The sequence below is a fragment of the Lepisosteus oculatus genome, chromosome 9 (assembly GCF_040954835.1).
Source record: "Lepisosteus oculatus isolate fLepOcu1 chromosome 9, fLepOcu1.hap2, whole genome shotgun sequence".
Lineage (NCBI taxonomy): Eukaryota > Metazoa > Chordata > Actinopteri > Semionotiformes > Lepisosteidae > Lepisosteus > Lepisosteus oculatus.
This window is the reverse complement of record NC_090704.1, coordinates 19,695,625-19,714,561: the sequence shown is the minus strand read 5'-3', so window position 1 is coordinate 19,714,561 and position 18,937 is coordinate 19,695,625. Positions and strand designations below refer to the sequence as shown.

The following is an 18,937-nucleotide window of genomic DNA, read 5'->3' as shown; positions in this document are numbered from 1 at the left end:
GTGTATGAATTGCACAGAGGGAAACAAGAATGTGAAAGCTCTGGAAGGATAAGATGTATAGGGTTGTGATTTGGCTGTTTCTGTCACCTTTGACACGATCCTGTGGCGACAAAGGATGAGGGATAGAAGTGCCTGTAGGTCCTATTGCCCTCAGTAACATGTCAGAGGAGCCCACAGATGGAGTCTGCTGTTGTAGAAAGATTAGGTGATTTTCTTTTTCCTTCTTGGAGAGAGTTTTCCCAAGTGCATCATTACAAAGACCAATACTTTAGCCTGAAAGGACTTTTTGTGAGGGACAGGCAATAAACCCTTTCTTACTGCTCCAGTTAGATCTTATCATATTAGATTTTCAAAAACCATCTCTTGTGTACTTTCCATGTGTTCTCTCCATTTACTGACACTTCTGTTCTCACCCATCAGGCAAGTTTCCTTCCAAAGTTGTAAAAAAATTTTTTCAAGCACAAAATGGCCAGGGCTCTGTTTTGGTAATCTGTGATGCTCCTCACCCTTGTTTTTAACCTTTAACTCTGCTGTAGAAGTGTCTGTAAGTCCCACATTGTAAAACACACTCCCATGCTCGGTCATTCCTGACCTGTAAAACAGTACATTCATGGATCTTGCCCTATAGGTCGCTGTGATGTCGCTGTGGAAATACAAAATGCTGACTGCTTTGTGGTGGCTGTTTGTGTTAAAACAGGATTACCCCCACAGTGAGTGGCCAGGGATCCATGTCTCCTCTCAAGTCTTCCAAAGTCCCCCCCTCCAGCTCAGCCACGGCCAGGAGAATTGGCAGAAGCTCCACCTCTTCCGCTTCCAACCTGAAGAGGTGAGCAAGCCCACTGCACTGCTCCTTCTACCCACCACCTCGCTCTCCTTTCCTGCCTTTGCTTTCCCTCTCTTCACCTCCATGTTCCTCCTGTACCCATGGTCCCTCTCTGTCTTCCTCTGCCTCCATCTTCTGCTGTGCCTTTCTCTGTGTCTTGCTTTCCGCCGTCTGCTGTTAAAGATGTGCTTGTCACGGTCACAAATGCACTAAACTAAAAGGGATTTTATGGAAATGCTGGCTTCCTGCTGTAATGGTATGTGGTACTGCTTGAACATAAGTGTAGAAACATGGATCACTTATACCTGGTAAGCAGGTGTGTAGTTTCCTTTTAAACCATTACCATTTTATTTATATTTCACATTTTTGGATTTCATTTTTAACACCGCTCATTCAGCAAAATTGCAATCTTTTAATTAGCCTCAAAGGAAGAGTAAGTTGTTTTGTTTCCTCCTTTTCAGTCTTTCCCATCATAGATGAAAGGAAGTTAACAGGTGCAGATTGCTTTTTCAATCTCATCAAGTTAAACCCTAGATTGCTAAAATGATGTTAGTAGAGTGGCAGCTATACACCTGTGATTTATGGTGTTTGATGCCCAGCTGAATAAAGCGTGTTATAATGAACACAGACTGGTTTACCTCTACAGCAATGTTTTATAAAGCTCTGTGTCTTAAATAAAACATGAGTTAAACCCTGCTTACCCACATCCCTACTGTGTTTCCCCTCCATTCCCTGTAGGGCACCATAACATGCTGCTGCTTCTAGCTCAGGCCTGATCCTCAGTGTGTGCACATCTTTTGTGTTCTTTGTCTAGTTTTTGTTTTTTGACCTTCCCTCCCCTGTTTGTGTCCAATTCAGCTTCTCCGTAAACTCCAGGCTAGCCAGTTCCCTAGGTAACCTGTATGCGGCTGTCGATGACACAGAGAGCAAAGGGAAGCTGCCCTCCTACTCTTCTCCGTCCCCTGCGAGGACAGGCTTCGGCCTCAGCCCTTCCTCCCGTTACTTAAATGGCAGCACCCAACTTGATGCTAGAAATTATCATGAGCTTAACAACAATCAGTATAACCGTACCACCACAACCAACAGCAGCAGTACCAACAAAAGTGCCTTCCACCACAATGGCCTCACCAGTTACCCCACCCGACTGGCAGATGATTACGGCAGCTACAGACCTTCCTACAGTGGCCTCAGCTCTTCAACAGCACGGTACTTGAGCCGGTCCATTCCTGTAAGTTCTCCAAGCAGCATCTATCTCTTATTTTAATTCCTGGACAGCTGTTTGCACTCCACTTTTCTTTACTAAAATAAATAGCTAACGCTACCATTGCAGGTGCTGCTTCTGCTACTATTACTACAATTTCGACGTTGCTACCATTATCACTATAACTATTAAGACTAATCCTCCTGCGGCTGCTACCTTTCCATTTCTAACAGTCTCAGTGCTAGTGAAGAGACACAGAACTGGCTCCTGTCCTTTGCCTTTGTGTCGCAACAACCTGCCTTATTCCACCCACCTACCACCTCCTGGCCCACACAAACTTTCCTATTTTCCAAAATTAACTTTTCAGACTGTTCCTAATGATTCATAAGAAATGGTATATACAGTATGTGGTTTAATTAATTTCCTCTTTGGGAGGATTTTTTTGGTATTGATTTTTCTTTGCAAACTTCATGGATTTGTCTGCTAAAATGATTAGATTTCTTTGACGTTCCCTTCTTAAGTGAAATCAAACCATTTAAAATAGTTTTCTATTTAGCACTTAAATATATTCCCTGTGAAGTAGTCTAGTTTTATTTGAGTTCAAATGTTTACATTATTGGCTTTGTAATTGCAGGTTAATGTGTTCAATTTCAGGGTACCTTACCCTGTGCTTTATCTAGTAATTTCAAGAAAAAAGTGATGTGAGAAATTTCAGAAGAAAAAAACAGAAAAGTATTTCTTAAATTATTGTTTACATCTTCACAATGTAAAAAATGCTGCAGATTTTGTATGTTGGTATACATAGCTGTCATAATTTGATCTTAACATTGGAGAACTATAGTAAGTGTATATCCATGTTTAATTAGCTCAGACACTGTCTGAAAACGTCTATAAAACATGATGAATCATGTCCTGGACCAGAATTAGAAACCCCTGCTCTAGGGCATGTGTAAAAAAAAAAGTGTTTGAATTCCATTTGCACTTTCTGCCACAAGTTACCCTCCCCACTTGTGAACTCAAGAAAGAACTATGTTCTATCAGGAAATGACCCCTAACTCCCTGCTCTGTAATTCTTTCACAAGTAACAGATTTAATTTTGTCAGTTCCCGGATTTCTTAACTCTTATTTTTTAACTGATATTTTTATTTTGAACATTACTTTTTCAGTTTCTTGTTTATCATTGAACCTATACAGTTATCCCTTCGTTACATTGTGGTATTGGAACGTAATAATCTAGAATATATAGATTTGTTATCTTTATGACTGTATTTCCAGTTAAACGTACCTCAGTAATAGATAGACCACATCAGGAAAGAGGCACATATACACACTTTAGCTGCGGCTTCATGAATTGTCAAATCATCTGCCGGAAAAATTTCAAAATGGGATACATGTGTTCTCCAGCATGAATCATGTCTGGGACCAGATTTAGAAAAAGCAAAAACTCTACGAAATTCTGGAATTTATACGAATTCTAAACATTGCAGGTACTGTAGGATGGGTTCATGAAAGTGAGGTAAGTTGCTATAGACATAAAGTGATAAAGCAGTACAAGGATTTCAGATGTCTCAGAGCAGGGATCTAGGGGAATGCGAGAGAGCAAAGAGCTCATGTTTCTGGTGATTCTTAGGTAGATCAGTGTGTTGGATGGACACCACAGTAGTGGAGCCTATTGACCAGTATTACTGTACATCAAAAATAGTGGCGCCTGTTGACTAGTATGATATCAGAGTAATGGAGCCTGTTCAGTGGTATGACATCAGAGTACTGAAACTTGTTGACTAGTATACCTACTGAGAAGCAGAGTTGACTGGTACTGTATGACATCACAGTAGTGGAGCTTATTGACTGATATGACATCAGAGTAGCAGAGCCTGTTAACTCGTATGGTATCAGAGTAGTGGAGCTTGCAAATCAATTTTCCAGGTAGTGCACATGGTTTAAATCACAGATCATAGGATGTGGAACAGAAAACAAGGCAATAAATAATAGTTACTACATAAATTGGACAGAGATGAGCTCTTCTTTTGCTGTGGACTTGGAGAAGAGAGGTGTCTTGCTGGAGGTGACGCTGCTTCCCTGTAGCTCTCTGCCCTTGGACTTTCTGTGGTGCTCTGCTAAAAGACCGTTCTTTAGCTGTTGACTCAGGAACATCATGTTCTGCCCTCATTCTTGTGTTTTAACACTAAAAGCTACTAACATGTCTGTTCCGTTGCTGCTGTTAACTGTACAGGAAATACCGCTCAAGCAGTGGGAATGTTCTCAGATGAACTGTTAGCTGTATTAAAGCTCAGACTCTTAATGAGAAAGGAGAGACTAGGTGTTTTGGACCTTGAGCGAGATGGCTGCCTTTCTTGCAAAAGCGTCTTTTGGAAACCCCTGTAAATAGGTGTATAGGCTAACCTTTTTTTTGTCATTCTTCTTAAGGATATCTGAACAAACATGCTGAGTTTGTTTTAGAGCCTTTGGATATTATCTACCTTTTGTATTACACTTAAACTGTTTCTTTAAATTTTCTCACAATAAAACCCATAATATTTTAAAAGGGCTAAAATGGTAATAAATTTGATCATGAACTTACACAAGTTATTCTCGGTCTCCAGAAACTAAAAAAACATCTGGGAAATATGCAGTATGTAGTAATTACTAACTGCATGTAATTAGAAAGATTTTTGAAAGTGATGGTTTGACCAATAATATAGTATAAATGTTTTCTGAAGGTTTTTAGGACCACATTTTTTTAGTGTATTTTAAATGCCTACTCTCTCTAATTCACTCTCGCTATCCACATGGATGACAGGCCTGCTATCATGTCCCGGGATGTTAGGGCACCTCTCTTCTTCAGGACATTATTTGTAAACAGGCTCAAACTTCCATAGAACACTGAGCAGTGTTTGGTATGGCTGCAGCTGCTTGTTGAAGGAGCTCTGGTTGCTGCCCATTTTTTTATCCTCTCTTTTCTGGTTTATCTTCTGTTTTCACAGGCTTCTTGATTTGGTTTGGGTCGAAAATCTAATATTTTCAAAGACTAGTTTCTTTGTATGTTAGTCTAAAAAAAACTTAGTGTCATTGTCATTGTTTTCCACCTGGCAGCCGTTAATGCAGTGCAGCACTTAAGAAATGACATGTGAATAAATTGTTTTCTTGTGGAGAAGGACTCCATGACAGTAATTGCTTTGATATCAAACTGAAAGATGTTTAAGTGTTTCTGTGGTATTGCATTATTATTTTAGTCACTGTTCTGCTGCTAATATTTCTTTGTTGGTGCAGTTTTTTTAACATGAAAATTGTAACCATTTTTGGCAGCATATTGGCCAGAGATCATGAACATTTGTACAGCCCTCGGTACCTACTTTGTTCCGTGTTTCATGAGGACAGAGGCAGTAGAGCCCAGGAAGGACTTGAAATGCCTTGCATACCTATGGTGCCTGGCCTAGCTACAGAGGAATGAGGGGTAGTCTAGTCTTGTTTTCAACCACAGGTGGACAATCACAGCTCCAGTGTTGCTCTTTATCACTGGGAAAGGCAGACTTTCACAGCAATAGAAGTGTGTTTCATTACTAGTTCAGCTGACTACTACAGATGTTTTCAATCATCAGCTTTCCCAGTTATAGCCAGTATGTTGCTGGAGGACAACATTCAGACTTATCCATCTATAAAAAGGGCCTGAGTTCTATGGTTTGAGATGCATGGCATCACACACGTCATCTCTATCCCAACAATGGCAGCATATTACCTTAGCTTTTCACATTTTAAGAGGTCTGTCTTTGTTTTTCGGTTCTCTTTTTGGGATTCTAGCTCTTTCAGTATTCCCCTCCTAGGGAAGACTGCACAGTCATATTCATTCAGATTAGTATGTTAGTGTGTCTTTGTACAGATGGCCAACCCTGTTCCTTTGCAGCATATTTCAACAAATTGTGCCTGTCAAACAACAACACAGCCTGCCTGTCTAGCACCTGCAGACTAGGAACCTGAAGTTGTGATTTCTCAAGCATCTCTCGCTCCCTAAGTCTCACAGGCCTCTAAGCAAGCCCAGTCTGTTACTAATGAGAACTCTCCTCTGGTGCTCTCACTCTCCATCTTTCCATAATGGAGACTAGACTCAGACTGAAACTGTTTTCCTCTAAAATATTCTTATAAGACTCTTAATTAGACTGGAGATGTGGTTAATTCCATGCACAGCCTATCCCAGCAGCTCTCTTCCTTTGTATTCACTCCCTCTGAGTACTAATTACTTAGACCAGCTGTGACTCATTTTTCCAATCAACAGGCGGCTTGTTCACAATGCCACCTCTTAGTACCTCATATAGGTGAGTTTTATGTTTGTATATGTTTGTGAATTAGTTACATTGGACTTCTTGCAGACCCTGATCTTAAGGTTTTAGTGGCTGCTACTTTCACCATTCTGAATGAAGTGATGGAGCTGGTCAGCTGATGCATACCAGATTGCTGGACAGTTTGATTAAACTCAAGGTCCTAGGCCTCCGCACCTCAAGGTTGCATGTACTGAAACATTATAATCTAGAAAAGGGCTGCAGACAGAGCATAGGATAAGCACTGGTAGAGGCAGGTAGTTGATCAGTTAGCATTCATTGCTGATGATGAAGGTGAGAGGAAAGATCAGTAAGGACGTGGTAAAATGTCAACCGGTTAGTGAGGGAAGCTGCAGTATAGTGCGATTGCTGTAGCTGCATCTTCTGAACCTTGAGAGGCCCTGTGGGCAGTGTGATATAGATTGTGAAGAGCCCCTGATCTAAACTAACCCTTGGAGGCTCCTATACCCTGGAAAGTATAGGAGTATAGGCAAATATAGGAAAGCATTTAGGTTCCTATATCAGATCTTTACCTTTTACTTTTTAGCTTAGACATCGAAAGAGGGAACAGAAGCAGTAGCCTGGAATATGTCAGGGAGTGTTGTATGAATGCTCTCTGCTGTTCGGTCCATGTCCATCTCCTTTTTTCTCATGTACTGTAGAAATTGCCAGTTCCATTTTGTGCCAACATCTGCTGGAACCCATCAAACTAATCCTCTTCCTTTATAACCCCCTGCAGCTGCTGGAGAGCCAGACACAAGGCTGTCCTTGTTCCATTTACTTTTCTAGTCCGGAAATATTAAGTGACTGTTTACTATTTTAAAGATGTTCTTGACCAAGTGCAAACTTGAAGTTTACATGGCTTTTTAACTTGAAGATTGGGCATACGAGCCTTAGCTCTTGTCAAAAGCAGGGAAGAAAATAGAAGTATTGGGAACGTACTATTTGTTTTCCATATATATATACACTGTGAGAATAACTTGCCATTGACAGATTAACTTTATTTTCTAGTCTGAATGTGATAAACCACCATTTCTGTGTGATTCTAATATTACCCTCAAGTATGGTACAAATCTATTGTGTAAATCTGGGTATTATTGGCCACAATTACAGGATTATTGAAACATCTAAATGGTGAATCAGAATACATCTTCCCACAACTGCAATATTTTCCCCCTGATATGAAGACTGTATACAGACTTTTCAGCAGAATTTTGCACCCACTTCATCTCATTCTGCCTTTACATTTTCAGTTGGCTTCTCCAATTTAACACACTGCTGTTTTCTGCTTTTCCATTTTTTTCCTTTTAGTCCCTTCAGTCTGAATATGTTCAATACTAAAACAGCTGTACTGCAGTGATCCTGACAGTGCCGTCGGACAGGGACTCATCGGAGACCCTGCAAGCCTGGACAGCTCCCCTCCTCCTTCTGCCTCCATGCGTGGAACACTGCTGTAGAGAATAAAAGCAGTGCAAGCCAATATGTGGGTGGACTTGTCTGTGGGAGCACAGCAAGCCCAGGTGCAGGCTCCAGTCCCTGCCCCTGCCCGCCTTGGCACTCTGGGCTTGCTGCTGTATCTCCGTTTACTTCATCAGTGCATCTTTACAGTACCACCCCGGGCTCACTTCACCAAGCCTGGGGTATGAATGTTTTTATATGAAGAGAGGATATTTTTTAAATGGTTTTATATCATTTACATACATATATAAACAGAGGTTTTTAGTTTTTTTCCATGAGTGTGCTTCATGGAGCCACTTGTGTTTCTTTTTAGGAAGAATAATGCATCCTCAAACTATTTTTGAACATGAAGTATTTTCAAGCACACACTGAAGAGACTGTGCATTTAAATGTTATGTTAATGTTTAATGTGCTTCTTCTGGGAGGGAACGCATTTTGCTATGTGACCAGTAATCCTTTGAAGCCGATGTTACTGAGGGTGTTGTCATTTTTTGGAAGGAGAGTTTCAGACCTGATGTGTTAAGTTAGGAATTTGCAACACATTGTGGCGGTGGACTTCCTTGCGTGTCTCTTATTATTTTAGGAATCTCTTACACCATCATCTGATTTTATACACAGACATTACTGAACCAGTTAATTTCTGCTTATTAACCAATTATATCCAGTGAAAATTCCTCACTTTTCGTATTTCTCACGCAGACAGGCACTATGTGGCTTAACACTGATGCCACATCATGTGAAAAAATACCATTTTAGCCATGAGGCTGACACAGTTCAATTCCAGCTTTCTCTTTTAAAATGTATAATTTAACATGGTAGTGGCTCTGCTCATGTCCAAAGTCCTTAACAATGATCCACAGTCCACATGCACAAAACCTGCTGGTCCGTCCAGGACATCTGATCTAGTCACCTCTCTATGCACCTTCCCTTAATTTTATTGGCTTGATTGCTGTTGTATGTGTAGCAACAGTATAATACATTATTCTACGGTTTTTATTTGTGTTTTAATTTACTGATTATGTCTATGTGCGTTAACATCAGTTTTACTTTTAACTTTTGGTGATTATGAAAGTTAAGGGAGGCATTATTATGTGTTCAGGCAGAAGCAAGAGGTGTGGTTAAATGAATTTGGGGATTTTTTTTTTAGCTGACAAATAATGGGGAAGAAATAACTGTTCTCACCTCCCTAGTGAAGACTCGTCATTTATCAACAAATTCTTTAATTTTGAACTTTTTAACTAGACTGACAATGGTAAAAGTGTTAATGTTTGACTAGAATTGTTTTACTTTCTTTTGATCATTTCTAATGATTTAAATCTAAAGACAGAATCTTTTCTGTGTCCAGCTGCTGATCAGAATCATTGTTTGACATGTATTGTACTTGTAGAACTGTACATTCCTATTATTGGAATGGATTTCTATGTATATAAAGCTATGGGAGTATCTTACCGAAAAGGTAACTCTACCTCTTGAACCATACAGAGAATAGCTGTAAAATACTTATTTTTGCTGAGGTGTGTATAAAAAATATAACTTCATTACTGTAGATCAGTATTTTGCTGTTCTTTTATATCATATATATAAACAATGTAAAGAGTTTGCAAAAGAAATAAACTGAATTGAACTGCATCTGTTAAGCTTAACAATTCAGAGGCAATTTCTCTTTTGGTGGCTGTCTGTTGGGTTTTCCTAAAAGCTCCCGTATTCATGTGTCACCTTCACACTCATGTTGATACCAGGACATTGAAAGGTGAACAGTGAGGAACACAAGTAGTGCTTTTCGTAGTCTTTCAAAAATCAATTACCATTTCCGTTTGATGGAAATGATGTTCAAAATGGGATATTCAAACAATTAGTTAAATTCCAGCTGTCTGGAGTCATCCTGAAGCCATTAAACACCCTGTACACAGCTGGCTGACGACGGCCAAATGTAGGGTGTGGCCTTCAGCTCCACAGTGCCCCCTGTAGTGCTGTCGGGGAGGGGCACTCTTCTCCAATCAGCAGTGACTGAGGTGCTGCCTGTGATGGGATCATAGACAAATGGCTTGAAGGTGAGGAGGAGCTGAAAAACAAGTGTTCAGTTCTGAAGCAATTATTTAACAGCAGTGTTCCAGACCCTTTTAAAGGAAAGCAGAGACCAAGACTGCTAGCTCATGTGGGAAAGCAATGGAATTCAAAACCTTAAAATCAAGGGTTGCTACATTTAAAATTGTATAAGGCACAAGTAAGGCTTCATTTAGAATATTGCGCACAAATGTAGCCACCACATTACAGAAAGATAATGCCATTCTTGAATTAATCCAGACAAGAGTAACTACATACATTCCCAGGTGTTTGGATCAAGAATTTATTAAACAGAAAACAGGATACAGATCGTGAACTGTGGTGTTGTAATTAGCGCGTACTGCAGAGATCTGTACAAGAACCACTTCTCTTAATTGATAGCAATAGTTTAGATTCTGGAATAAAAAGATAGTAAAGTTTGCAGATGATGCCAAATTAAAAGGATTAGCATACACTGTATGAAATGAAACTAGAAAAGAAATGTAAAACATTTAGATAAAGTTCTGGTCAACATATTGTAGACAAGATATTGTTGCTCTGGATTTTTTTCTGGAAAGAAAGTATTTTTAGACTTGTACTGAGATAACTACAAAGGGCTGTGATACAAGTTTTCAAAGTCTTCACAGACCTTGACAATGTCATCCCAATTTATTTCTTCAGAGTAAACAATGAAAAATGATCCAGAGCACCCAAGTGGAAACTATGTGGAAGTGGATTTTAGAACCAAGAACAGGTTACACTTCTTTTCACAAAAGGATGTGGGGTTATAGAAGAAGCTACCAAGCTTGTTCAATGGTGACAGTGTTGTCAAATCTGACACTAGCTTCCCTCAAGAAACAGCTGGATGAGTTCCTTGGATCAATGACCTGCTAACTACCACATGTGCCAGATGATTTGAAGGGCCTCCTATTGTTTTTAAATTTTCTTATGAACTGACTTCATTCTCTGTAGAAAACTATTTTAAAAGCAGCTGACTCTGTGAAGGAGCACTATTTATTGAAACACTCAAAGACCAGATGTTTTTTTTCAGTGCAACACAACTGTATTGTGTTGTTCTTTGATCATGTTCACTAATCCAATCAGCACTAACCCATAAAGGTATTTGTCAGTTCAGTTTTGGGCTTCCCCTCATTCTTGAAGGCAATGCAGGCCACATATGAGTGGTACACAATCATTTATTTGATTTTTAATACTGTAACCGCCTGATCTGTTTTCCTTAATTACTCCATTCAAGATGGGAAGACGTCTGGGATTTGGCTCAATGAGAACCAGTGTGGTGCAGCTGGAAAGTTGTGTTGCACAAACCTTTGCCAGTCTAGTGTCCACAAGCCACTAAGAGACAGGGTGTGAGAGTCATTGACTATTTAGATCATGTGGAGAGGTGATACATACTGTATTATTATACATAAGGTTTTTGAGTATGGGATTGAAAGTTACCCTGCCAAAGGGCATTAAACTGGAGAGCTGGAATGAACACTGATTAATCAGCATCCTCTGGGGGTAAAAAGAATGAAAGTGATTGATTTTTTTTCCCAAGTGAATTAGCATAATTTCATTTTGGGGTTTTATATTTTGTCATAATGATGTGCAAAGCTCCTTTAGAATAATAGTTTTCATTGTGTCTGTATCATTGAAATGACCAAAGATTGGAATAGCAAATGCAAAACAGATGGACAAGCTGTAATTTAGTGAAAGTGGTGGAACATGCAAAATTATATTAGTTTTTATAGAGATCTAAATACAAGCTCAGTTCTCACACTAATAGCTGGCAGAATTCACTGGGCTTTAGTACAGATGCCTCAGACCCAATTCATCGAGGGCCTGATGTGTTTTGGTTTTTTATTCCAGTTTCAGCACTTGATTCAAAATTCACCTCATTATTTTCTTACTTAGACATAGGTGGGTTTTTCATAAGATCAATTGCACAAAATATTCACTTCTCTAAAGGTAAAATTGCTTAGACAACATCTCAGTCTCATCTATTTAAAAGTATTGAATTTATTCCATGAATATTTTTTTAAGAGCATCCAGAATAAGTCTCAGACTGCAAGTTTTAACACGAACTGAGAAGTCAGAAGAACCCCATTTTAGGTTAGAAAAAAACAGGTTTAATAGTTTGAAACTGTTCTTTACAGTACAGAAAAAAACCAATGATAAAACTTTCACCTTTATTCTTGTACTTGTAAAAGTAAAAAAAAAACTCATTAATAGTTAAAAACAAGCCTAGAGCTTTAATGTTTTTTTTTTTTGCCAAAGTATTTATCCCATCTACCATTTCCCCCACCTATGAATATGTATCCCCAAGTAATGGACTTTTTATAATTGTTTAGTGAGTGAGTCAAAGTTTTCATTTAATCTGAACTTACAATAGGATCAAGGGACACAAAGGAATTTAATTGCAAGAGAATTTAGAAGATATCCGGCACTTTGTTACAGAGTTACAGGTCTGAGTACAGAGCACAGTGAAATCTGATTTACAGGGATACTTCAAGAATCATTTTGAAGAGGTTCTGGGATCAACACACAATTTGCAACTAAATGAGCAAAAAGAAGTGAATGCCCTCCTGACATTTGTAGCCCATCTTGCGGTCTTAAATGTTTATTGCAGCAGCAATTGAAATGTGCTGTACAGATGTTTGCAAATCACATACGTGCTACTTACATCTCGTGTTTTTCATCTTGCCTTTAGTTATAATAATTTAAATGACCGATACAGGCTACCCAGAGACGCTGTATGTACTAAACTTCAAATGTCACGTGCACTGGATTAGTTTCATTTTTGAAAGTCTTAACTTTGAAAGAAACAATAGAGTATCACTGACACACCTTGGTTCCAGTCTGGCTATGTGCACCCTTACTTGGCCAGCTTGTACTAAGGCTATAAATCTGCTGTTAGTGATTCGGTTTTGATTGCACCGCATTGTTCTTCTTCCTGGCTTTTAAGCTTTATCTAAATATAGCAAAACCATTCCTGGTGTCATCACATTACATCCATGGTTTCTTTGATTCCTAATAATTGGGAGTATAATATTGTTTCCATTAAATACACATTTTTCCAGCACGGATGGTCACTTCTGCACAACCAGTGAGCACTGACTTTCTAGCCCTTCAATAGACAATTCCCACATCGTAGTGCAGAGATAAGCAGAGCTTTCCCTTACTCCTGCATGTAGAACCACAGCTTACAGTAAGTGACTCTTATAACAATGTCTTCATGTATTTCTGTCCTGTTCACTGTTTAAAAACCCTATTCGTCTTCCTTTGTCTTTGTATTAATAGTAAATCTACCTTTTTTTCTTGCAGATCTTTAAATAATAATGTTTTGTTTAGTGCAAAAGGACACTTGCATTTTAATGCTGCACAGAACTGCAATCTTTTTTGCTCCTACCCTTTGATAATGTTTATCTGTGGGAGGCTGAAAGGACTATCAGCCAGTGGTAAGACTAAGCTAATGAATTCAGTAAATCATTGAAATGTTAATGGTTTTTTGTCCTAATTGCTTCTTCATAGTAGCAATTGCTAACATGCACATTTAGGAATTGTGTTCATTAGCTAAAGGGTCTAGTAATGCTTTGGGACTCAGCACGCTTATTTTTCAGTGCTAGTTTAAGGGATAAATACTTGACATATTTAGGGTAAATATAAAAGATGTCACATATACTCTAGTCATTATGCAGGTCAGGAATTGTAGTCAAATTTGTAGGAAATACAAAAACAAAATATCATGAAATAAACCATAAAGGAACTAGACAGGTGTACCATGGAGGCACAAAGGTTAACATTACTGCCTTGCAGTGCTGGGGCCCCAAGTTAATTTCTAGACCTGGGGTTCTGTCTACATAGAGTTTGTATTTTTCCCCATATTCATGTGGGTTTCCACCATTTAGTTCTACAGGGAAATTATCATTTGCATGTTTTTAACATCTTGACATGCAGTTATGAACTCCGCAGCCACAGACAGGACAGGGGGGAATGATGAAGAGCAGGCAGACTTCTCATGTTCACATTAAAGCCACACATCTTTTAACATGTGACAGGCAGCACAGCTCTCCAGATTCAATGGAAAACATGCAAACTCCACACATGGCACAGATGCCAAAAACCTTACTTGTAACCAAGATCCACTCCAGTCTCCAATTTCTCACATCCACAAAGTCTTTTATTTTATTTCTGTTTGTAGTCTCCATTTATTCATGTCCCATTGCCCATGGTGCCCTGTCCCACCACTGGGCGGTGCTCCTGTTCAGTTAGGGTCTTGATATATTTGTAGATGCCATGGAGCCAGAGTGCACTGGAAAGTGAGGTGCACTGTCTGTATCAGGGTTGCTGAACCATGCTCTTGGAGACCCACAGTTTGGGGGTCCCTGGGCCCCAGCAAAATTATAAATTTGTCAATGTCAGTTTTCACAAAAATGTTGGTCCATACTAATGATCTCAAGAGTTTCTGAACTGAAAAAGCAACTGTTGTTCTGGTCAACTCTATGCCAGTACAGATTTATGAAATCATTGAAATGAAATCGTCTCCAGTCTGCAGAAAATGGTGATTTTGTTTTACCAGGAAAAAATGTCTGGGACAACATATATTGATTCACCTTCATTTTTTGAGACTGATTGGGATACACACTATTTTAGAACAGCTGTCCCTGCTCACCTATATACACTCTGTTCATAGAGAGCTATAGGTATTTTCTGACACATGTTCCAGCACAGCCCAGCAGCAGTTATGTTTTAGAGATGTTTTCGATGTGCACTGGTCTAAACAAGAACATTACCTATTGTTGCCTGCTGCTCATTACATAATGATTCAACACAGATAATAATTGGCATTTTGTTGGGAAGCTCTGCTTTCTCTCCAGTAGCTTGGTGGGGTGCTGGCCATGGTTACATTATTTCCATCTTTTCAGCACTCAGGTTCAGGGTCCTCTGTATCTCTTGGAGATCTTATGATACCCTCAGGTCTTTAACGTACGAACTTCTACTCTTACGTTCAACAAAGACCAGGTTACTAGGAATAACAAGACCCAAGATTTAGGTATATTGAAAATATGTATTGATTGTTTTCATTATCTTAAATTTGACTTAAGTGAAGATTAGAAGGGGCTTATGTATCGTGTTTTTTAACTTGAGGAAATTACATCTGGAATCATTACAATTTAGGATATGTAGCCATATCACTCTGGAACTCACAACTGGCAACCCACTGAAGCTAAGCAGATGTGAGCCTGGTCAGTACCTGGATGAGAGACCTCCTGGGAAAAACTAAGGTTGCTGCTGGAAGAGGAGTTAATGGGGCCAGCAGGGGGTGCTCACCCTGTGGTCCATGTGGGTCGTAATGCCCCAGTATAGTGACAGGGACACTATACTGTAAACAGCCACTGTCCTTCGGATGGGATGTAAAACCAAGGTCCTGACTTTTTGTGGTCATTAAAAATCCTAGGGTATTTCTCAAAAAGAGTAGGGGTGTTACCTCGGTGTCCTGGCCAAATATCCCATTGGCCCTTACCAATCATGGCCTCCAAATAATCCCCATCTATGAATTGGCTTCATTACTCTGCTCTCCTCCCAACTGTTAGCTGATGTGTGGTGAGCGTTCTGGCCCACTATGGCTGCTGTCACATCATCCAGGTGGATGCTGCACATTAGTGGTGGTAGAGTGGAGTCCCCATTACCTGTAAAGCGCTTTGAGTGGAGTGTCCAGAAAAGTGATATATATGTGTAAGCAATTATTATTATTATTATTATTATTATTATTATTATTATTATTATTATAAGTGAGGTCTATTGAACTTGACTCCTGCGCAAAGTTTCATTATGAACTCCAGAAGTGCAATACTATGGCCTCTAGACACTGAGGGCAAAGAAAGGAAAGGGTTGTTGAATAATAATACGAAAAAGAACATTATGGTGTTGAATGTGAATAAGGTTGGACTTGGATTGTGCCTGTACAAGCTCGGGGCTGGACAGACAGGGTGTCAGTGTGTGCACTGCGACATAAGAGTGCACTTTCATCAAATCTGATTTTTAATAGGTATATTTATTTTATCCCTTAAAGTTCTCTTCTTGCACAAAAGTGCTGATACGTTGTTGGTGCTGAATTTCGGACCATTTGCTTGATAAAGCTGTTTTTTTGAGTGCAACAAGAAAACCAGCGGTGGGGACAAAGTGAGTTATGCAGAGTTTGGATGAAAAAGCTTTTTTTGAATGGGTCACATTTTCCTTGAATGGTAGAATAGATGAGAAACGCAGCTATGTTTTATTACTTCTGGTGAAGTTTTAAAATAAAAATCTCTTGTACTGAAACAAATTCAGAGTGGGGTTCAGTAAAGTATAAACTGTCGGCGCATTGGGAGTTCCTTGGGATGCATTTTATCTACGTTGATGTTTTCAATAGATGGATGACAACAGTACGATATTCTTTAGCCCCAAGCTCACTGATTGCCAAGTAGGTTTTATTTGTTTTCCTCTGAATTATTCATGAATTCGGGTATAGTAGCTGGCAGCAGGTGTAATAGATGGATATTGCTCTCTCGCTGGCTCGAGTCATCACTGAACAGACGCCTTGGTGGAGCTGCGCTGCGGTCTGTTCATTCCTTCCGCAACATCACAAAGCTTGTCAGCATTTTGTTAAGATGAAAGTGCGTGTCTCTCCGGCGCTGAAGGAGCGTTGATTACATTTTACTCTTTTGAATAAACATTTTGAAAAAAATGAAAAACGCATCAAACCAACTGTTTGAATGTGAAGAGGAGTACAGTTCGAAAATATCCCTCGCTATAGTCTATTCCTTAATGTGCTTGTCCGGGACTGCTTCCAACCTCCTGGTCATTTACCTGGTCTTGTCGTTTAAAAAACTGAGGACGGCCAGCAACGCATTCATTGTGAACGGATGCCTGGCGGACCTCCTGGTGTGCGCTTTCTGGATGTCACATGAAGCGATCCTGATATCCACAGATATCCCTCTCACACGGGGATACCATACGTTCAAAGAAGCTCTTCTCTTCCTTGGGGTTGATGTCTCACTTCTTTCCCATTCTTTAATCGCTGTGAACAGGTACGTCTTAATAACAAAAGTCCCAGCTACCTACCTGTCCATCTATCAAAAACGAAACACTGAATGGATGATAGTGGTGTCCTGGCTGGCAGTGGTGATCATCCTCCTGCCGTGGCTCACAGCGGCGCGGTTCCCAGATCCAGGATGCGCAGCGCCACAGGTTTCTTTAGCTCCTTTCGCCAGGAGAAAATCTATCCTTTTAAACCCATATGCTGGCGGGACATTAGCCTTAACTATCTTGGCACAGACAATTGTGATTCTTTACTGTTATTTTAAAATATTTCGAAAAGTGCAAATCAGTGTGAAAAGAGTCAGCATTTTAAATTTTCAGATTGTGAACAATCTCCCTTATTCTTTCTCACGAAAAGACAAGCGCCTGGGTTTTTACGTGCTGGCTGTATGCTGTATCTTTCTCCTCGCCACTCAGCCCCTGTTCTGGGTCCTATTTCTCGGGCTCTTTGGGGCAGTCCCCAAGGTGACTCAGACGGTATCCTGGATGATCTTTGCTGCTCTCTTTGTTGTGAACCCGTTTTTGTACACATGGAAAAACGAAGAGTTTCGCAAGTCCATCAGGTCTGTGATGAGGCGGGAGGTATGGAGAGGTTCCACTGTGGGTGTTGAGCCTGTGGCGATACACACTGTCTCTCAGTCCTTTCCGAAACAAAACAACAGAGCAGCTTTCTCGGGAGAAATTAACTGAAACTATTTTATAAGCACCATTGTGAGGATCAAATGACACATTTACCTGTGTAACTGTATAACGCAGAACTATGAATGTAAACAATGTTTTTTCAAAATGTGTTACACGTTATTTTGAACTCGCAATTTGTTTTATTTAGAAAAGCAAAGACGGCGTATTCTGCTGGTACAACGAAGTCTCGAAATTTATTTTTGTTTCGTTATTATAGATATTTTTAAATAGTGTAACGAATATAAATGTTAGATTGCGTTTTTACCGAAACTTCGAAACAAAGTCAGAAACTCCAATACGAGCAGCTAGGTCTTAATTCTTGTCAAATATGGAACTGAACTGGCGAAAGAAGGATCACGTGGAATTCAAATTGCAGCACAAATTAATGATCCATCTATTTTCTAATAGGCTCGTGGAGGAGCCGGAGCCTATTCCAGCAAGCAATAGGCACAACAGAGATACGGCCTGGCCCGCACGTCAGTCCATCGTAGGGCACATACAGACACAAAGACGGACACAATCATTGTTCTCATAAGCCAATTAACTTACAGTAGCAGCATGTCTTTGTACTGTGGGAAGAAACAGTTGCATCTAGCAAAATCCTATGTGAACACTCTAAGTAGATAGGATCCCAGGATTTGAACCCAGGGCCCCAGCACTGTGAGAAAGCAATGCTAATCACTCTGCCACAATGCTGTTCACAAACTGATGATATTTCATAAAAATAAAATATAGAATAAATTCAATATAGTGCAATTTTTTTGTCAAAATGTGACCATTGGTAGTTCTTCTAATCATACATAATTGTGTAGTATAGTTAACATGTCTGGCCAGATCTCTTTTCATAATGCTATTTTCTAAATTTGATGGCAAATTAAAGAGATTATGCATGGACCAACATATTCCCAAGCATGCCTTAAGAACGCACTAGAATAACATTAATGAGGGTGAATTTGTATTGATGCCCTTTGCCAGAATTGTGGTTATCTGACTGGACTTGGGTTGTGAGGGAAGTCTAACATCTGCACACCATATCCGTTCCCCTAGCAAGACACTGACACCTGCCTGACTGTGCCAAGAACATTAGACTATTATTTTTAATGAACAAAATGAGCTGTCCCCCATGCTGAAAACAGACAACTGAAAACAGACACACTCTCTGCCCCCACCAAACACCATGCATGACACACATAATGTGTTCTGGCTTTCAAAGCAAGAAAGTTTGCACAGGATGTACATTATGTTACAAGTATTCCACAAGGTTCTGAAACATTTTCAGCTTAGTCCCATTCATCCTGAAGACTTCAACTGAGGTTGGGATTTGTGGGATTGAACTGC

At 39.7% G+C, this 18,937-nt stretch overlaps 2 protein-coding genes across 5 annotated transcripts in view; both read left to right on the top strand.

Moving 5' to 3' along the window:
• cdc14ab (cell division cycle 14Ab) overlaps window positions 1-9,424 on the top strand; it is an 80,618-nt gene extending 71,194 nt beyond the window's left edge. For 2 of the 4 annotated variants that reach the window (XM_015339300.2, XM_006643074.3), the window contains 3 exons: window positions 698-826; window positions 1,682-2,051; window positions 7,649-9,424. In XM_015339300.2, coding sequence (XP_015194786.2) covers window positions 698-826; window positions 1,682-2,051; window positions 7,649-7,678 — 529 coding nt within the window. In that variant the 3' untranslated portion in view covers window positions 7,679-9,424. The remainder of the gene's footprint in view (window positions 1-697; window positions 827-1,681; window positions 2,052-7,648) is intronic. The other 2 variants (XM_015339301.2, XM_015339302.2) reach the window with 2 other exon arrangements.
• A 6,934-nt stretch (window positions 9,425-16,358) lies between these two features.
• Window positions 16,359-18,345, top strand: gpr88 (G protein-coupled receptor 88). The gene has a single exon (XM_015339287.2). It carries the CDS (start codon window positions 16,565-16,567, stop codon window positions 17,606-17,608), a length of 1,044 nt encoding a protein of 347 aa, XP_015194773.2. The 5' UTR covers window positions 16,359-16,564; the 3' UTR covers window positions 17,609-18,345.
• The last annotated feature ends 592 nt before the right edge of the window (window positions 18,346-18,937 follow it).